The following is a 21887-nucleotide window of genomic DNA, read 5'->3' on the forward strand; positions in this document are numbered from 1 at the left end:
TGGAACAACGTGAGGATGCTGGGTTGTAAGCTGCATTTACCCATTTCCCAGCTGATCCAGTCTTGTTCCTTCCATCAGCCGCCATTTTGGTTAGGGAAGAAACGAGCCAGGCAGCGATTGTATATATCATTTGGCTTTTGCAATGCAGGAAGGGTTGGACGGAAGTGTAAATACTGAGGTTCAAAGAATGTGAGACAGGCCAATAGTGCCTGAAAGTCTAGCAAGACGCTACTCCCGGTACTAAGCTGGTTCCCGGCTCCCTTTGCGCGCCAACTTGCGATATGCGAGACTTAGGGGCCTAGCCTACTTCCGGTACCAGATTTTTGGTGACAAGCGTATGTTCAAGAACCAATTCTTGTTTAAAATTGCGTGACCGTCAAATATGACTTTACTAGGCTGGACCAAGTGTACAACCATCTTGGGTGTCACAGCTGTTGACAGTCGTAATGGTTGACTGATGTTTAGATCGGAATTTTGTTATTCCTGCAAGGATTAGCGGTTCCTTACTGTCAACTGACAACCATGAGACCATTCCTAACCGTATGAAACGTTGTTTGTCATCAGAAATACTAAGGTCTGGCGAAGTGCCGTGGCCTACTTACGGGCCCTATCACGTCCGTTTTCAGTCACAGTACAGGATTGCGTCCGTTGGATTTGAATCACAGTTTACCCTGATTAATTGGTTTAAGGTTTATCAACACAAAAAAACTCCTCTTGGGGTTCACCAAATCCACGCAAACATTACCTTTGTTCTGTGTTTTGTGTTTTTGTTTGCATTGTTGCAATTTATTTATTTTTATCTTTAAAGTTATTATCTTCAATATTCAGCAGAACAGAAAATCCGATCCAATAGCAATTGCCAAATACGTCCAATAAGGACAGGAGATCATTTGTTCCCAAACCAAAAGCACCAACACCATAGGACCTGGAATAATGTGTTTGGTTTGATTGTTGTTTAACTCCGCATTCAGCAGTATTCCAGCTATATGGCGGCGGTCTGTAAATAATCGAGTCTGGTCCAGACAATCCAGTGATCAACAACATGAGCATCGATCTACGCAATTGGGAACCAATGACGTGTGTCAACCAAGTCAACGAGCCTGACCACCCGATTCCGTTAGTCGCCTCTTACAAGCATGGGTTGCTGAAGACCAATTCTAACCCAAATCTTCACGGATAGACATGGAATGAGAATTCAACCCAAATAATCACAGTCCTCGAGGATGAAGTATTTAACAACATCTCACCCGACGCTGTGATCTGGCTGTTAATCAGTATTTTTATTCTGCAGTGGTTCGGCAACCTGGTGTCTCCTAAATGGTGGAACTGGCTCTGGCTGAATGAAGCCTTCGCCTCGTTCTGGGATTATCACATCGTCGGAGAGTTAAACCCAACGTGGAGATCGGTAGGTCGTTTGCTATCTGAACCAAAATATAGCAAATCGTTCCATAGTATATTCAAAGTTAAAATATATGTTGTTAAAATATGGTCACCAAGAATTATATTTCTTAACGATATCACCGATATCTACATGTATTCTCCCCTGATAACTATCTCATGTCTACATATATATCCCCTGTAGCTGGATCTCCTTATCTCACGACTATATGTATATTCCCCATGTAGCTGGATCTCCTTATCTCACGTCTACATAAATGTTCCCTATGTAGCTGGATCTCCTTATCTCACCTTTACATGTATATTCCCTGTGTAGCTGGACCTCCTTATCTCACGTCTACATGCATATTTCTTGTATAGCTGGATCTCCTTATCTCACGTCTGCCTGTATATTCCCTGTGTAGCTGGACCTCCTTATCTCACGTCTACATGTATATTTCTTGTATATCTTGATCTCCTTATCTCTCGTCTGCATGTATATACATTTTGTATAGTTGGATCTCCTTATCTCACGTCTACATGTATATTTCTTAGGTAGCTGGATCTCCTTATCTCACGTCTGCATGCATATTCCTGTGTAGTTGGATCTCCTTACCTCACGTCTACATGTATATTCCCTATGTAGCTGGACCTCTTATCTCACGCTACATATTCCTATTGGCTGGATATTCCTCTACATGTATAGCTGGATCTCCTTACCTCACGTCTACATGTATATTCCTGTGTTGCTGGACCTCCTTATCATCACGTCTACATGTATGTCTTCTTGTATAGCTGGATCTCCTTATCTCATCTCTACATGCATATTCCCTGTGTAGCTGGACCTCCTTATCTCACGTCTACATGTATATTCCTTGTATAGCTGGATCTCCTTATCTCATCTCTACATAAATATTCCCTGTGTAGCTGGACCTCCTTATCTCACGTCTACATGTATATTCCCCATGTAGCTGGACCTCAATATCTCACGTCTACATAAATATTCCCTGTGTAGCTGGATCTCCTTATCTCACGTTTACATGTCTATTCCCTATGTAACTGGATCTCCTTATCTCACGTCTACATGCATATTCCCTGTGTAGCTGGATCTCCTTATCTCCCGTCTACATGTATATTCCCTGTGTAGCTGGACCTCATATCTCACGCTACATAAATATTCCCTGTGTACCTGGCTCTCCTTATCTCACGTCTACATGTATATTCCCTGTGTTGCAGGACCTCCTTATCTCACGTCTACATGTATATTTCTTGTATAGCTTGATCTCCTTATCTCATCTCTACATAAATATTCCCTGTGTAGCTGGACCTCCTTATCTCACGTCTACATGTATATTCCCTGTGTAGCTGGACCTCCATATCTCACGTCTACATGTATATTCCCTGTGTACCTGGATCTCCTTATCTCACGTCTACATGTATATTCCCTGTATAGCTGGATCTCCTTATCTCACCTTTACATGTATATTCCCTGTGTAGCTGGACCTCCTTATCTCACGTCTACATGTATATTTCCTGTGTAGCTGGACCTCCTTATCTCACGTCTACATGTATATTCCTTGTATAGCTTGATCTCCTTATCTCACGTCTACATGTATACTCCCCATGTAGCTGGACCTCCATATCTCACGTTTACATAAATATTCCCTGTGTACCTGGCTCTCCTTATCTCACGTCTACATGTATATTCCCTGTGTTGCAGGACCTCCTTATCTCACGTCTACATGTATATTTCTTGTATAGCTTGATCTCCTTATCTCATCTCTACATAAATATTCCCTGTGTAGCTGGACCTCCTTATCTCACGTCTACATGTATATTCCCTGTGTAGCTGGACCTCCATATCTCACGTCTACATGTATATTCCCTGTGTACCTGGATCTCCTTATCTCACGTCTACATGTATATTCCCTGTATAGCTGGATCTCCTTATCTCACCTTTACATGTATATTCCCTGTGTAGCTGGACCTCCTTATCTCACGTCTACATGTATATTTCTGGTGTAGCTGGACCTCCTTATCTCACGTCTACATGTATCCTTGTATAGCTTGGATCTCCTTATCTCACGTCTACATGTATACTCCCCATGTAGCTGGACCTCCATATCTCACGTTTACATAAATATTCCTGTGTAGCTGGATCTCCTTATCTCACGTCTACATGTATATTCCCATGTAGCTGGCTCTCCTTATCTCACGTCTACATGTATATTCCCTGTGTAGCTGGACCTCCTTATCTCACCTCTACATGTATATTCCCCATGTCTCTCTTTATCTCACCTCTCTTATCTCTCATGTCTACATGTATATTCCTCATGTAGCTGGATCTCCTATCTCTCCTCTACATGTATATTCCCCATGTAGCTGGATCTCCTTATCTCACCTCTTCATGTATATTCCCCTTGTAGCTGGCTCTCCTTATCTCACGTCTACGTGTATATTCCCCATGTAGCTGGATCTCCTTATGTCGTTTACATGTATATTCCACGCTGGATCTCTTATCTATCTCGCGTGTGTATATTCCCCATGTAGCTGGATCTCCTTATCTCACGTTTACATGTATATTCCCCATGTAGCTGGATCTCCTTATGTCACGTCTACATGTATATTCCCCATGTAGCTGGATCTCCTTATCTCACGTTTACATGTATATTCCCCATGTAGCTGGATCTCCTTATCTCACGTCTACATGTATATTCCCCATGTAGCTGGATCTCCTTATCTCACGTTTACATGTATATTCCCCATGTACCTGGCTCTCCTTATCTCACGTTTACATGTATATTCCCCATGTAGCTGGATCTCCTTATCTCACGTGTACATGTATATTCCCCATGTAGCTGGATCTCCTTATGTCACGTGTACATGTATATTCCCCATGTAACTGGATCTCCTTATCTCACGTTTACATGTATATTCCCCATGTAGCTGGATCTCCTTATCTCACGTCTACATGTATATTCCCTTGTGTAGCTGGATCTCCTTATCTCACGTCTACATGTATATTCCCCATGTAGCTGGATCTCCTTATCTCGTTTACATGTATATTCCCCATGTAGCTGGATCTCCTTATCTCACGTCTACATGTATATTCCCCATGTAGCTGGATCTCCTTATGTCACGTCTACATGTATATTCCCCATGTAGCTGGATCTCCTTATGTCACGTCTACATGTATATTCCCCATGTAGCTGGATCTCCTTATCTCACGTTTACATGTATATTCCCTGTGTAGCTGGATCTCCTTATGTCACGTTTACATGTATATTCCCCATGTAGCTGGATCTCCTTATGTCACGTCTACATGTATATTCCCCATGTAGCTGGATCTCCTTATTTCACGTCTACATGTATATTCCCCATGTAGCTGGATCTCCTTATCTCACGTGTACATGTATATTCCCCATGTAGCTGGATCTCCTTATGTCACGTCTACATGTATATTCCCCATGTATCTGGACCTCCTTATGTCACGTCTACATGTATATTCCCTATGTAGCTGGATCTCCTTATCTCACGTCTACATGTATATTCCCCATGTAGCTGGATCTCCTTATCTCACGTCTACATGTATATTCCCCATGTAACTGGATCTCCTTATCTCACGTTTACATGTATATTTCTTGTATAGCTGGATCTCCTTATCTCACGTCTACATGTATATTCCTGGTATAGCTGGACCTCCTTATCTCACGTCTACATGTATATTCCTTGTATAGCTTGATCTCCTTATCTCACGTCTACATGTATACTCCCCATGTAGCTGGACCTCCATATCTCACGTTTACATAAATATTCCCTGTGTAGCTGGATCTCCTTATCTCACGTCTACATGTATATTCCCCATGTAGCTGGCTCTCCTTATCTCACGTCTACATGTATATTCCCTGTGTAGCTGGACCTCCTTATCTCACCTCTACATGTATATTCCCCATGTAGCTGTCTCTCTTTATCTCATGTCTACATGTATATTCCTCATGTAGCTGGACCTCCTTATCTCACGTCTACATGTATATTCCCTATGTAGCTGGATCTCCTATCTCTCCTCTACATGTATATTCCCCATGTAGCTGGATCTCCTTATCTCACCTCTTCATGTATATTCCCCATGTAGCTGGCTCTCCTTATCTCACGTCTACGTGTATATTCCCCATGTAGCTGGATCTCCTTATGTCACGTTTACATGTATATTCCCCATGTAGCTGGATCTCCTTATCTCACGTGTACATGTATATTCCCCATGTAGCTGGATCTCCTTATCTCACGTCTACATGTATATTCCCCATGTAGCTGGATCTCCTTATGTCACGTCTACATGTATATTCCCCATGTAGCTGGATCTCCTTATCTCACGTCTACATGTATATTCCCCATGTAGCTGGATCTCCTTATCTCACGTCTACATGTATATTCCTTGTGTAGCTGGATCTCCTTATCTCACGTTTACATGTATATTCCCCATGTAGCTGGATCTCCTTATCTCACGTCTACATGTATATTCCCCATGTAGCTGGATCTCCTTATCTCACGTCTACATGTATATTCCCATGTATAGCTGGATCTCCTTATCTCACGTCTACATGTATATTCCCCATGTAGCTGGATCTCCTTATCTCACGTCTACATGTATATTCCCCATGTAGCTGGATCTCCTTATCTCACGTCTACATATATATTCCTTGTATGCTGGATCTCCTTATCTCACGTCTACATGTATATTCCCCATGTAGCTGGATCTCCTTATCTCACGTCTACATGTATATTCCTTGTATAGCTGGATCTCCTTATCTCACGTCTACATGTATATTCCCCATGTATAGCTGGATCTCCTTATCTCACGTCTACATGTATATTCCCATGTAGCTGGATCTCCTTATCTCACGTCTACATGTATATTCCCATGTAGCTGGATCTCCTTATCTCACGTCTACATGTATGTTCCTTGTGTAGCTGGATCTCCTTATCTCACGTCTACATGTATATTCCCATGTAGCTGGATCTCCTTATCTCACGTCTACATGTATATTATGTAGCTGGATCTCCTTATCTCATGTATATTCCTTGTATGTAGCTGGATCTCCTTATGTCACGTCTACATGTATATTCCCCATGTATCTGGACCTCCTTATGTCACGTCTACATGTATATTCCCTATGTAGCTGGATCTCCTTATCTCACGTCTACATGTATATTCCCCATGTAGCTGGATCTCCTTATCTCACGTCTACATGTATATTCCCCATGTAGCTGGATCTCCTTATCTCACGTTTACATGTATATTTCTTGTATAGCTGGATCTCCTTATCTCACGTCTACATGTATATTCCTTGTATAGCTGGACCTCCTTATCTCACGTCTACATGTATATTTCTTGTATAGCTGGATCTCCTTATCTCACGTCTACATGTATATTTCTTGTATAGCTGGATCTCCTTATCTCACGTCTACATGTATATTCCTTGTATAGCTGGATCTCCTTATCTCACGTCTACATGTATATTCCCCATGTAGCTGGATCTCCTTATGTCACGTCTACATGTATATTCCCCATGTAGCTGGATCTCCTTATCTCACGTCTACATGTATATTCCCTATGTAGCTGGATCTCCTTATCTCACGTCTACATGTATATTCCCCATGTAGCTGGATCTCCTTATCTCACGTCTACATGTATATTCCCTGTGTAGCTGGATCTCCTTATGTCACGTTTACATGTATATTTCTTGTGTAGCTGGACCTCCTTATCTCACGTCTACATGTATATTCCTTGTATAGCTGGATCTCCTTATCTCACGTCTACATGTATATTCCTTGTATAGCTGGATCTCCTTATCTCACGTCTACATGTATATTCCCTCTGTAGCTGGACCACCTTATCTCACGTCTACATGTATATTCCTTGTATAGCTGGATCTCCTTATCTCACGTCTACATGTATATTCCTTGTATAGCTGGATCTCCTTATCTCACGTCTACATGTATATTCCCTCTGTAGCTGGACCACCTTATCTCACGTCTACATGTATATTCCTTGTATAGCTGGATCTCCTTATCTCACGTCTACATGTATATTACCAGTGTAGCTGGCTCTCCTTATCTCACGTCTACATGACATTGTATACTTCCTATGTAGCTGGATCTATTTGTCTCTGGGGACATGCACGGCGTCATGGGGCCAGATGCTTTGCGGTCATCGCATCCACTTACCACCGACGTCATGTCTCCTGGTGAGATCAGCGCGACATTTGACGCAGTGACGTATTCTAAGGTGAGAGCACTTTTGATGATAAGACAAATCGCTAACTTTGGTTATTATCAAGTAACCTGTGGATTGTCAGCAGGTAACCGTAACACGTAATCATATTTACATGACCTTACAAAAGTTATAGGTGTCGTCTTGCCGTAACATGACGGTGAAGATCCGGGTCAGAACTGATCTTCAGTAACCCATGCTTATCATAAGAGGGGACCCTTGAAGATCCAGGTCAGAACTTATCTTCAGTAACCCATGCTTATCATAAGAGGCGACCCTTGAAGATCCGGGTCAGAATTGGCCTTCAGTAACCCATGCTTTTCATATGAGGCGACCCCGAAGATCCGGGTCAGAATTGATCTTCAGTAAACCATTCTTATCATAAGAGGCGACCCTTGAAGATCCGGGTCAGAATTGATCTTCAGTAAACTATGCTTGTCGAAAGAGGCGACGGACGGGATCGGGTGGTCAGCTCGCTGACTGGGTTGACACATATCATCGTATCCCAATTGCTCATGGTGCTGATCACTGGAACAAACGATGTAACATATCCAGAGACTCTTCTCACAATGTAGTCATGAATAGGCCCAACTCTCGGGCATACTACCCCAACATTTTACTAATGATTTACCCCAATGAACTTTAGACGCCTTGAGGGATGGTGGGTTAGCCGACTGGTTACAGTGTTCGCGCGACCCAACAAAGGTTGATTCCCAATGCGTACACAAAACTGCGCTGAAACCTGAGTTTATTCCTACTACATGCTTTTGGATGAAATAGCACCATGACACTAAAAGCCAAACTCACACTAAAGGGCGATCAAACGGACTCACTTCGTATTTTTTTCTTCTACCGGACTGTTCTAAAGTCGTGATTATTATTGTTGTTGCTGGCTTTTGTTGTTTGTTTGGTTGTTGTTGTCAATCAAGTAAGCATTTCTTTCAGGGTTCCGCTATAATACGGTTGATGCATCTGGCGATGGGACAAGAACTGTTCATCAAAGGATTAAATGTGAGTTTCTCCTCCTCCTCATTTCTCTGGACCAGGGCCTGGATTTTCGAAGCTCTCTTAGCCCTAAGATAGTCGTAAGTTAATGTTAATGTATGGCACTTACGACTATCTTAGCGCTAAGAGAGCTTTGAAAATCTAGGCCCAGGTCAATATGTAACACATGTTATATTAGGGATTTCACCTTCTTGGTAAAGTACAGATTCTAGTACTTTTGTTGGCTTGAGTCCCATCTGGGATTCGAACCCACAACATCACAGTCAGGCACCAAATCGCTAACACACAAAGTCAGCCGCCTAACCCGCTCAGCCACCGCGGCTTCCACTTAAATGCAAGTCGGACAACTGGTAGCCTAGACCACGGACTTTGAGTACCCCTCTGATAAGTGTAATTGGCTCGGCTCAAACGGCCGAAAGCTATTGATACACAATGCCACTTAGAAAGTGATCAAATGTAACATATGTCCGGAATTTGGACTGGTCAATATAACGTGTACATACTTGGCATTATGACGTCAGTGTAACGTTTCATTGCTACGTTGTTATTTTATCCTGCTCGCACTTACAGTTACCACATAGTGTCAGTGGTCACAAGATTCATTCAACATTGTCATCAATATTTCAGCTAAGTAATTCTCTGAGAATATCGAAAGATAATTTCGTTACATTTGTGAACAGGATTTTACAACCTGAAGGTTCATGTACAACCTTCGATCATCGGTCACGTGGTAATCATGTGATATCAACTCGGAATATACCCTACAACGAACAACTAAACGTTGAACAATAACTGTACTAGATGTCTTATATTGAAAGGGTTTTGTAATTATTATTATACGATGTTTTTTATAATGTACATTCCGGCTGGCACATTTTCAGCATAAGTGTGTTTTAGTATTACTTTCTGTCACATAGGCCTTTCAGCATTATCACCACTGACTTTAGGTATCAAAGTTTTAAAGCCATATTTTTTAAACATTGTTTACATGTATTCATCGCTGATTATTTCTTACTCAAATTGGGGCCATGGGGTGGCCCAGTGGTTAAAGAGGCCGCTCATCACGCTGAAGACCCGGGTTCGATTCTCCACATTGGTAAAATGTGTAAAGCCCATTTCTGGTGTCTCCTGTCGTGATATTGTTGGAACATTGCTGAAAGCGGCGTAAAACTATACTCACTCACTCTTACTCAAAACCTTAACTTCATCTCCAGCGCTACCTGGCGACGCATGCGTACGGGAACACGGACCAGTGGGACCTTTGGGACGCACTGACGGAGGTAAAAAAACGTTTTGGCTGTTTGTTCGGAAAGTGATTTGGTATATTAATATTTGTTCAACTGGACAACTGAACTTAGTCCTTTATGCTTCACTCACTCACTCATTTACTGTACGTGTCAGGACTAATGTGTTTTAGAATACTCGACTCATACAGATTGTAGTGAAGAGGTAAAAAGTCATTTTTGGTATTTGTTGGAGTGAGTGATTTGGCAAATAATATTTTATTCCACTTGACAACAGAACTCTATTGCTCTCTAATGTTGTATATATTCCACGTACACAATATTTGTGATCGAAACATTTAAAGTGTTTCCTTCTTATTTGTTTGTTTTCTAAACTAACCCCACCAATGCCAACCACCACCTCCCCTCTCCCCCCTCCCCACCTAAAAACAAGAACGGGAAAAAATACAATAGGTGTGTACTTTCCTTTGTACGTGACTATATTTGGTCCCTTTAATGCCTATTGCCTGGAAGGGTAACAAAAAGTACCATTTTAAAAGTCCTTTAGTATGGCGTGGTTGGAATCGAACCACTGACCTCCGTTCTCCAGCCAGACCCTCTATATGATATAATATTATAACGCCCAATGTATGTGTGTTATGTGCTATACACGATGCTACGTTTTAAAGACGATACCAATTTGTTGTTTCAGGAAGCAAGTGCTAATTCCATTATGTTCAACATGACTGAAATCATGGATCCCTGGGTAACTCAGATGAACTACCCTGTCGTCAACGTTGCCGTGGAAACAGGGAAGATAACTCTCACTCAACAACGGTTTCTTGTTTCGGGAGCAGAAAACGCCTCTCAGGACACAGGAGCCTACGGGTGACTCTTTTTTTTCTTTTTTGACGTTAGGTGACGTCATACACTTTCATGACCATTGATGTTTTATGAATTTAACTGATCGCTTCCGTGGATGGACATCTGGTTGGGATGCGGAAGGTCAAAGCCGTGTCATACTAAGAAACGTAAAAAATGAAACTTGTTGTTGCCGTGCTTGGCGCCCTGCATTAAGGGGGTGGGCAAAATAATGTGCCTGCTCCCAGTTTCGTGCCCCGAGTTCTATAACCCCATGTCCATCTCGCCGCTAGGCATGGGTAGCCAAGCGGTTAAAGGGTTCGCTCATCAAGCCAGGCCAGGGTTCGATTCGGTCATTACGTATCCATGCGTCCATACTGATTATAACGGTCGCGTAGCCAAGTGAGCATTGCGTTCGGAAGTCCGGTTTTGATTCCCGAAATTACCTACCCTTGTTTTCAGCTTGACTGGTAGCAAGGCGGTTAATATGTTCGCCTTTGACCACGAAGTCTTGGTTTCTTTCCCGTCATTACCTATCATTGTTCTCAGCTTGACGGCTCCCCATGTTTTTTACCACTTGTTTTCATCATTTAAACAAACGTTGGTGAGGCCGTTAGGGTTCAATTTGTGACATGAGTACAATATTTGAAGTACCTTTCTGGTCTAGTGTTTTAGCTGTAAAACTGCTAAAAACGGCATAAAAACCGATTCATTCACCTTCATTTAAGGTACAAATGGACCATCCCTATCACGTACACCTCGAGTGTGGATCCCCAGTTTGACACAGTCTACAACTATACCAATCTACATTACATGAAGTACAACGAAGACTCACGTGAGTGTTGAAGGGAGCGCCTAGTTAGGGACCGATCACTTCATGCCATGTAAACTATTCTCATTCATGGTAGGGGCCATCAATCCAGGTATATTTTCACCGACATGCATTATTATCAGAACCGCGATACTATTATATATGTGATGTCTGAATAAAACGATTATTTTTTCCGATGCCTTTAGTCGTCGTCGATCTAAATGTGGCCTTGCCGGCTGATGGTTGGGTCATTGTCAACCTGAAAGAGTGTGGCTACTTCCGGGTCAACTATGACGTCAACACGTGGAACAACATCATCAACGTCCTTTCCAACGGTAGCCACGAGGTCCGTATTAATGAAAAGTGAACGTTGCTTGCTTTTGGTTCCTGTGTGCGCTTGATTGCAATAATATTCAAACTGTGAGCTGCGTGTCTGTAATAATCGAGTGATTGATATTATGAACAACGATCCCGGGCGAGAATGATGACATCCTGTCAATTAATCAATACGGTTAGCCACCTCATCCACAAAGTATGACAAGCGTATCACCGACCGTCAATGTTTTGATGATCATGACTATAATTATACCGGGGCGGTGGGGTAGCCAGGTGGTTAAAGCGTCCGATCGTCACGCCGAAGACCAGGGTTCTAATCCCCACATGGGAACCAAGTCAAAACATTGATTACACAACAGTCTCGTTTCCTGTTGACTCGGTTCCGTCCTATTGCGCAACTTAGTGCAATAACCAGTCAAGAATTTTGAGACCAATTCTTTTAACTGGATACATGATATTAATCAGTATTATTTGATACATCTAAGCACTTGTACTCATGCCAATAATGGTTGTCACCCCCAACCCCCAAACACCAAAACCCCCCACCACCACCCCACACCCCACACCCCACCCCTCTCCAATAAAAAAAATTGAAGGGGGTGACAACTATTATTGGCATGAGTATATATTGCAACAGTACGCTCCTTATAGTCCTTGCAAACACGTCGTGCAGCGTGCTCTGTCGTACAGCGAGCACTGAAAAACACAAACCTGGAATCGTGGAAATCTCAAAAGAGTTTGGTGGTCTGGTACGGACGTGATAGTACATCAATCACATTGTGTGTTACCGAACTACACTGAATGAGCACCAGTAACATATATCAGGTGTAACCAGTGAGCCAGATGCATTGTGAATCTTTTTACGACCTCATCAAACAGGGGCAGTCTGTGACGTCTTTGTTAGGGTCATGCTGCCTACACCTCGCCATAAAATACAGAAATACGATGTTATGAAAGTTTAGAATTAAAATGCATTTGTAACTACCATTTTCTTATGATACATGAAATTGGAATTCAGTGTAACCATAGTTGTTTGTGATGTCTATTTTCACTTTCACACGAGAAAATTCGGGTCGGCTGAAAAGTAGGTCATTGTCTGAATAGGTTCATGAGACTCATGTTTCGGTTTGATGTGTGAAGCCCATTTCTGGAGTCCCCCGCCGTGATATTGCTGGAATATTGCTAAAAGCGGCGTAAAACCATACTCACTCACTATTGTTATTATATCGGGTATTTAGAATTCAGGACGGTCTCTCCAATCTCTCATTACTACTTTGTTTGAAGGGGCGGTGGAGTAGCCTAGTGGTTAAAGCGTTGGCTCGTCACGCCGAAGACCCGGGTTCGATCCCCACAGGGGTACAATGTGTAAAGCCCATTTCTGGTGTCCCCCGCCGTGATATTGCTGGAATATTGCTAAAAGCGGCGTAAAACCATACTCACTCACTATTGTTATTATGTCGGGTATTTAGAATTCAGGACGGCCTCTTCAATCTCTCATTACTACTTTGTTTGAAGGGGCGGTGGGGTAGCCTAGTGGTTAAAGCGTTGGCTCGTCACGCCGGAGACCCGGGTTCGATTCCCCACATGGGTACAATGTGTGAAGCCCATTTCTGGTGTCCCCCGCCGTTATATTGCTGGAATATTGCTAAAACTGAAACTAAACTCACTCACTCTCTTTATTTGAATGTAAGGGTACTTAGGGTTGGGGTACTGAGACGAGACGAGGACTAAGACAAATGTTTTCCTGTAACCAGTTTACGACGATAAACTATTGCAGTTATCGCGTGGTTATTTCTTACGCACGGCTTAAACGAAGGAATACCAAAAACATATAGCTTAATAGCAGACAATCAATGAACTTTAGTCATATTTAGTCGCCACCAACCAAGCCAGCGAGCATGATAACCCATTCCATATGGTCTCCCCATACCGACTGACTGAGTTTGGGTTTACGCTGCTTTCAGCAATATTCCAGGTATATTTCGGCGGGGCACACCAGAAATGGGCATCACACATTGTACGAGGGGATTCGAACCCGGGTCTTCGGCGTGACGAGCCAATGCTTTAACCATTAAGCTACCACACCGCCCCTCTCCCGATACTAAAAGGTCCGGGTTAGAATATTGATGTTCAGTAACCCATGCTTGTCGTAAGAGGCGACGAATGGGATCGGGTGGTTAGGATCGCTTGGTTGACACATGTCATCGGTTCCCAATTGCGAAGATCGATGCTCATGCCGTTGATCACTGGATTGTCTGGTCCATACACGAATATTTAAAGACCGCCGCCCTATAGCTGGAATATTGCTGAGTGCGGCGTAAAACTAAACTCACTCACTCATAACCCTCCAGGTGTAAACTGGTATTGGGGGAAGCATATGTAGCATGGCGTGGAACATCTGACCTCGAATCAGAAGGTCTGTGGTTCGAATCCCAGGATACTGATAAAACATTAAGCTAATGAACAGTGCAAATACGACACGTACGGAATACCTTTTCATGAACAGCTTCTGTTTGCAGCTAATTCACCCAATCAACAGAGCTCAGATCATCAACGATGCTTGGAATCTTGCAAAGTGAGTTGTTTGATTAGTAACTGATTAGTATCTGAGAACAACTTTTCTGTATAGAGTGAAACTCAGTTTATGCGTACGCACAGTGAATTCATAAGATCTCGAAAAAAGAATCATTGTTAAAGAGTAAACTTGGCGTACGTTCGTCCCGAAATCACCCGTAAAACAATGTATCAAGATTCATGGAAGTTTCACTTGATTGTTTAAACCGTTCTGTATGCATAGGCAGTCGTGGTTATGTTTTATAGTTGTTTTTAGTTATGTGTTGTGGTTATGCTTAGTATGTTTATTACAGAATAGTAGTACCTATAATTTGAAAGATGCTTGAGAGCGAGAAGTATATAGCTACCAGTGTTTGTTCATTTTTTAGGGAGACGGTGGGGTAGCCAGTGGTTAAAGCGTTGGTTCGTCACGCCAAAGACCCGGGTTCGAATCCCCACATTGGTACAATGTGTGAAGCCCATTTCTGGTGTCCCCCGCCGTGATGTTGCTGGAATATTGCTAAATGCGGCGTAAAACCAAACTCAGTCAGTCAGTCAGTCATTTTTTAGGTCTCAATTTGTAGTTTTATCCTATTCTATTTGTTCTTGAAACATGTTGAAGCCGTCGGGTGCCAAAACTGTTATGAATGACAGGAAATGACATCATCAGAATGTCAGCGCACACAACGTCAGCCAGATTTAACCATCAATAACCATCAAATAACCATCTGCTTTTCAGGGCTGGGCTACTGGACCAGGCCATTGCCCTCAGAACTGTCAACTACCTGAGCAAAGACCTGGATTACGTCCCTTGGAGAGCTTTCATCCGGGAACTTGGCTACGTGGAGTCAATGTTGGAACGGACTTCATTGTATGGCATATTCCAGGTTAATATTTTCACATTTTCATCCAGTTATTCATTCATAGTATAAAGGTGTTATTGGCTTGCGGCTGACCGCTATTCCAGACATGTGAAGAGTTGAGGTGAGGTGAGGTGAAATTGGGTTTAACGTCGTGCTTGAGAATATTTCGCTCATATGACGACGTGCATGCGTGTGAATGTGTGGCTGCTTGTTTTAGCCCAGACATAAGCTGTTTTTTATAGTGCTAGCCCGCTGAGATACCATGCCGCAGTGAAGCATGAATACCCCACTCAGACACATTATACTGACTCCAAGCCGATCAGTCCTTGTTGTACCCATTAATGCCGAGCGCCAGGCAGGGACCAACAAGTACCATATTTTAACGACTTTTGGTATGACGCGGCCGGGGATCGAACCCGCGACTTTCCACTCTCCGGGCGGACGCTCTAACCACTACACCACGGAGGCGGTCTGTGAAGAAGGTGGACCATGATTAATATGACGAACAACGCAAAGTTAACCAAGTCAGCATGTCTCATCCCAGATCCACAAAATCGCCCTCTTGTTTGGTGGTGAACCAGAATCAGGGGCGCATATTGAAAGAGAAATCAACATAGAAGAGCTTAGTATGCTTTATTCAAACACAGCCATTGCTGAATGTCCTTGACCTTTGATGAGAGTCTTCAATTCCAGGTCTTCATGCGGAACACTGCGAGTACTCCATTCGCCCAAATAGGAACAAACATCACGGAAGCTATGGTGCCTGTAGAGGTGTAAGTTCATGTGAAAAATAAACAGTTATTATCTTTAAAATTTAAAAGAATAATTTGTTAGTTTTCCCCAAAAGATTGATTACTCTTTTAACAAAAACGATTGTTATTTACTCATGTTACATGTTGCTCCTTTTTCAGGACATGCTTTTGAATAAAGTGTTCTGATTTTACCCAACCATTAAAAGCTATTATGTCTTGAAATACGTTGTTTGTTACCCACTAAATGGTTTAGCTTCTTGTTAAACGGTTCAAGGTATCAAACTACTTTTTGTCTCCTGTAATTCCTTACAAATTCCAGCCAATAAACATCTCATGGATGGAATCCACAAAAAACACTTGAGAAAAAGGAGAAAATTATAACGTCATCAAAACTTCTGTCGAAATGAATCATTAGGTATTGTTTTGATTGAACATTGTGGTGAAGAGAGAGTAAAGAACACATTATCAGTTGAAAAGTCAGAGGTCAATGCCGTGAGTTGGGAGGACGCCACGACTAGCGATAGTCTTCTCAGTTCTCTGCCCTTGGCCCGATAGCGTTCATGGATTTTTTACACAACACAAAACACGTCAAATAAGACAAAACAAACAGTAACACAACTGTTCACCTGCATGAATTGTGGCATGTATAAACTTGTGTTTCCTAGATTCACCGTCTCCCAAATGGCGTCCCTGGCATGTAGACACGAGCTTCCTGGGTGTGTCCAGTTTGCCCAGGAGCAGTTCGAGCAATGGATGGGGAACCCAGAGAACAACTTGTGAGTACTGCCGGTCTCTGTGTTGAACTATTCGTGACCACTCGTGCTTTTCCGGGTTTTCAATTTGATCTGCTCTGTGTCGTCCTTGCACAAGCGGGATACTAAAAATATAGTCTACTTTTTCTTCTCTCAATCACTTTTGTTTTGTGAGTTTGCATGGCTATATTCTAAACATATCATGTATGCCATTTCCAACCACATGTTATTCATCCTGGTTTAATAAATGTGATTTCCTTTATATTAACTGTATAAGTAATCGGTTTACAAATCAATGCAGGTTACTGAAAATGATGTTCATTTAGCAGCAGTACAAAATACAATAGCAGTACAATTACAATGGCGGTAGTAGTCATATTGCAACTGGTTACAGCAAAACACGTCGTGAACCCTTTACTGAATCTTAATAAAACAGATACAGTAATCACAGAACCACAGAAATGGATATAGGATTAAGTGCACGTGTACCAATTTACGAGCCCTGAAATGAGAGAGTTTGGTAATAGACTGCACAGCCGTATAAAGCTGTAAGGGTACTTTGTTACTCCGGGGCGTCGGGTTAGCCTAGTGGTAACTGCGTTTGACTTCGATTCCCCACATGGGTACCATGTTTGAAACCCAAGCCGTGATGTGGCTGTGAAATTGCTAAACGCGGCGTAAAACTAAACTCACTCTGTTTCTACAACCTGTATTAAGGATCCACCCAGACCTACAGAGCACTGTGTACTGCACGGCAGTCCGCCATGGCGGTCACGGGGAGTGGGAGTTTGCCTACACACAGCTCCAGGCAGCAGAGTCCAGCTCTGAAAAGTCGCGACTGAGAGGAGCTTTGGCATGCAGTCGGGAGCCAGGACAGTTACAGAGGTAGGCAGAATTAGATCTAGTCTTTACTCGGTGGAGCCATCGGTCGGGATCCAGGACAGTTACAGAGGTAGGCAGAATTAGATCTAGTCTTTACTCGGTGGAGCCATCGGTCGGGATCCAGGACAGTTATAGAGGTAGGCAGAATCAGATCTAGTCTTTACTCGGTGGAGCCATCGGTCGGGATCCAGGACAGTTACAGAGGTAGGCAGAATCAGATCTAGTCTTTACTCGGTGGAGCCATCGGTCGGGATCCAGGACAGTTATAGAGGTAGGCAGAATCAGATCTAGTCTTTACTCGGTGGAGCCATCGGTCGGGATCCAGGACAGTTATAGAGGTAGGCAGAATCAGATCTAGTCTTTACTCGGTGGAGCCATCGGCCCGGAGCCAGGGACAAGCAATGGTTACTGAAGATCCATATTCTAACCCGGAAATTCACGGGTTTTTACATCATTGGTATTGTCCGATTAATGGAGCATAGTTTTAATGACTGTAATTTATCTGAACATGAGCTGTGAGTAGTTAAGTTACAGTAGCAGCAGGAACAAAACGTTCGTTGTCATAACGAGGAATGTAAGTAATGGTGTTACTCTCTATATTGGTTCAACAGACGTAAATTAAATAGTTTGAGGTCAGTTTTAATGTCTTATTGCCAACTGTTCAAGTTTTCTACACTAATCTCTGTCAAATCGTGATTGAATATTCAGAAAGTTGAACAGAATGTATTTCTTACATTTCCGGGTACTCGATTCCGATTCGGGTACGTACATGCGGGTACTCGATTCCATTGTTTCCTACTCGTCCCAGCCCTACTGAATTCCTCATACATTTTAGAATCTAATTACAACTGGTCTTTTTGGTACCAATACCAAGCGTCTAGATAAAGTGAAACGAAAGATATTTGGGGTGGAAATAACTGCTGTGCTCGAACGACAACACCTGTTTGAAATGTAAACAAAGAAAATTTCAGACTTTACACTGTGTAGCATTTTCTCAAATTTTCAGACACCCATTTGCATGGAAAGAGCATAGTAGCAAGAAATAGGAAATTAAAAATAGATACAATACAGGAATGTGATGTGTTTTCACGAAACTGTAAAGTTTCTGGGCTGCATGACGCCATGACTGACGCAAAATCACGCAGAACGACAACTGTAATAATCGGCATTTCTGGCTTCTTCTCTATCTTAAAATGGGAGTGTATTTGGCAATTTCTCTGAGGTGAAGGTCGGTAGAATAAAAGTATATACAATCACCATATCCCACCGATTACACTTTCAGTATCATAATGTAAATCGTTCGGATATTTTTTCATGAAACTAATTTAATTATCTACATGTAGCCTTGTTCAATATCATATCATACGTGGGTATAGGGCGTACGTGTTATATTCTTTGAAAGTGTTTGTTTGAATAATATATACAGAAGAAATTCACACATTTAGTTTAGTAAAGCATATATAAACCTTTCCACAAGTGTTAAAAGATGAAACGTAGTCACCATGTACTTGTACAACATGTATGTTAGGTCCTATGATGTGCAGAGATACAGTTTCGTATGTAACTCTTCGTCAGAACAATTTCGAATATCGAAGTCCAGTCCACGATACACCCTATATATTCTTTATTTATCCTCCAAGTTGGGAGAGTACAAGTACAAGTTGCAAAAGGGTAATAATTACACCACAGTCACGTTGTTATATGAAATAGAGTCTCTCAGAAAGCTGGCTGCACTGCTTAGTGCTGTGTGACTTCTCTGCACATCAGATGAATGTACCTTACAGCCACACTAGTAAATGCTCTCTGATCCTCTGCATTAAGTCCATGCTGAGGGTTACATGACAGAAGACACAACACCATCTCAATGTCTGACAAATTGTGGAACCATACACTGAAGTCCACAGGATCAATATTGATCAGTTCACACCACAGCTGATCTCTCACAGAGAGTAGATTATCACACTGCACGACAGCATGAACACACGGATCACTATATAACCGTCCACACTTCTCACACAGGTACACAGCATCTTTAATGTATCTAATGCTGGAACATAACTGCACCAGGAACTTGGACGAGGTTCGGTACAGGTGGTCTTCTGGATGAACACACAGATCACGGTGTATCTGTGCGAACCACTGGAGATCTGGTTCAACTGTTATCGTATCAGTCCAAGAGGCGGAATAGAACTTCCAAACAGCGGCTTTCACACTTTGTTTCCAAGAAGCCTTACGTGGGAATATGCCAGTTGACAAGTAGTCTTCTAGCACATTTGTCAACTGATACTTCTGGATGAGTCTCATCAGATCTGGAATGAAACCTCTCGGTTGTGCACACACACCATGAACAAAGCACAGTAGCCTTGTCAGAAACACCTGGTGTGGAAGGTAAGATGTGTTCATGTTTATGAGGTTTCCGGCAAACAAGAGTTTCTTTTTATCTATCTCAGCTTCCAGAGGTAGTAAACCCAGGAGACCAAGACACACATCAGTCCTAGTTCTCTTTGGGAGGCCTTGAATCGTCTTTATGACATGCCTGTAGGAACATTTAAGCATAAGAATCTCAGTCTGACTGAGAGAGTTCCACAGCTCAATACCGAAAAGACACTTTGGTAGAGCTACTTTCTGGATCAGTTTCAGACAGACAATGGGAGACACCAGAGATGGATTAAATCCTTTCCTTGACATTGTGTAAGCATAGGATCTGATCTTAGTACATGCGTCTAGTGTTCTTTCCATTGAATTAAACCTGTCAGAGAGTATAATGTCGACATGTTTGACTTGGTTAACTGTTGGTAGTAGACCCCGATATAAGGAGAGGTCGTCAGCAACAACTTTAGATTTTCTGCTAGCCCCAAATGTAATGCGCTCAGTCTTACAAGACGAGAATGTGAGGCGCCACAACCTACTGTAGTTTTCTGCAATTCTCAGGAGGGAGCTGAGATTACTGGTACAGGAACTCAGCAAGGCTACGTCATCGGCTTGAGTTGGACATTCTGTGTTCAAATCCATAATCAGGGCACCCTTCTTCGATTCAGTAATATCGTCCAAGAGTTGGTTGATATACAGCAGATACAGCCTTGGAGACAACACTCCACCCTGACGTACGCCTTGTTGAAGAGTGAACCGCCTCGATTGCATGTTACCTATCAATACACAGCTCTCCATATCATGGTACAGCTTGTCTATAACAGTCCACAGTTTTCCTTTTACTCCACCATCATACAACTTCTTCCGCAAACCATTATGCCACACACTGTCGAATGCTTTACAGCTGTCAAGAAATAGCACATGAACGTCGCTGCCTCGCTCTTGGTAGTGCTGAACTGTCTCCTGCAGGTTGAACGAAGCGTGAGTTGAACAGAGACTTTCCTGGTAAGCCATCTGCTGTTTGTTAGGGAAATTGTTATCCTGGCGCAGAGCGTTTAAGTGTGGCAGTAGGGCCATTTCAAAGACTTTCTCTATTACGGGGCTTAATGAAATACCGTGATAACAGTTTGGGTCTTTCTTTGATTTGCCGCCTCCTTTATGTAGTGGCAGAATAACACTACGCTTCCAGGCTCGTGGAATAAAACCAGTTTGAATGACAAGGTTATATAGACAGCTCAGGTGATGCATTAATGTTCTCCCTCCAAACTTCAGATGCTCATATACTAATCCATCAATTCCACCTGATTTTCCATTTGTTAGCTTCTTGCACACTGCCTCAACTTCATTAAGTGTGATATGACAGGGATCAGATGTGTCGGCGTTGCACAGTTTCCTTATCTCAGAAACCTGACTTTCGATGTTGCGTTTAAAACATTCATCAAAATGAGGCTTATCTGATGACTGAAAGACAGTTTCAAAGTGATAAGCCCATTTTTCAAGCACATCATCAGGGTTGCTGTATGTGACCCCTTCTACTTGAATTGGTGTGATCACTTTGTCAAGGGATCCTTTTAACCTCCGGTTCACCAGGTGCCAGAAAGCTTTGTGATTCAGTTCAGATGATTTCTCAAGGTCACTCATCCATTGAGATATCACATTATTTGCAGCCTGTCTCATCTCTCTCCTAAATTTGTCTTTATCCATCTTGTACTCCTTGAATGATATGTGTTGCATGTCTCTGGGACGCCCCTCTTGCTTCCACCTTGTTCTTGCCATAGTCATGTCCCTATGGGAGACTTTTACGCAATCTGTCCAGTAGGACTTTAGATGC

At 42.5% G+C, this 21887-nt stretch overlaps 1 protein-coding gene across 1 annotated transcript in view; it reads left to right on the forward strand.

Annotated features, from left to right (window-relative positions):
• The window catches only part of LOC124263445 (aminopeptidase N-like), a 28914-nt gene extending 11221 nt beyond the window's left edge, over nt 1–17693 (forward strand). Inside the window, exons 7-17 of the mRNA XM_046698091.1 lie at nt 1292–1405; nt 7529–7663; nt 9868–9933; nt 10589–10764; nt 11466–11572; nt 11755–11894; nt 14404–14459; nt 15177–15324; nt 15994–16073; nt 16718–16828; nt 17522–17693. Coding sequence (XP_046554047.1) covers nt 1292–1405; nt 7529–7663; nt 9868–9933; nt 10589–10764; nt 11466–11572; nt 11755–11894; nt 14404–14459; nt 15177–15324; nt 15994–16073; nt 16718–16828; nt 17522–17693 — 1305 coding nt within the window. The remainder of the gene's footprint in view (nt 1–1291; nt 1406–7528; nt 7664–9867; nt 9934–10588; nt 10765–11465; nt 11573–11754; nt 11895–14403; nt 14460–15176; nt 15325–15993; nt 16074–16717; nt 16829–17521) is intronic.
• Nucleotides 17694–21887: the final 4194 nt, after the last annotated feature.

This window comes from Haliotis rubra, unplaced genomic scaffold (assembly GCF_003918875.1).
Source record: "Haliotis rubra isolate DU_JTF1 unplaced genomic scaffold, ASM391887v1 Scf882, whole genome shotgun sequence".
Taxonomy (NCBI): Eukaryota; Metazoa; Mollusca; class Gastropoda; order Lepetellida; family Haliotidae; genus Haliotis; species Haliotis rubra.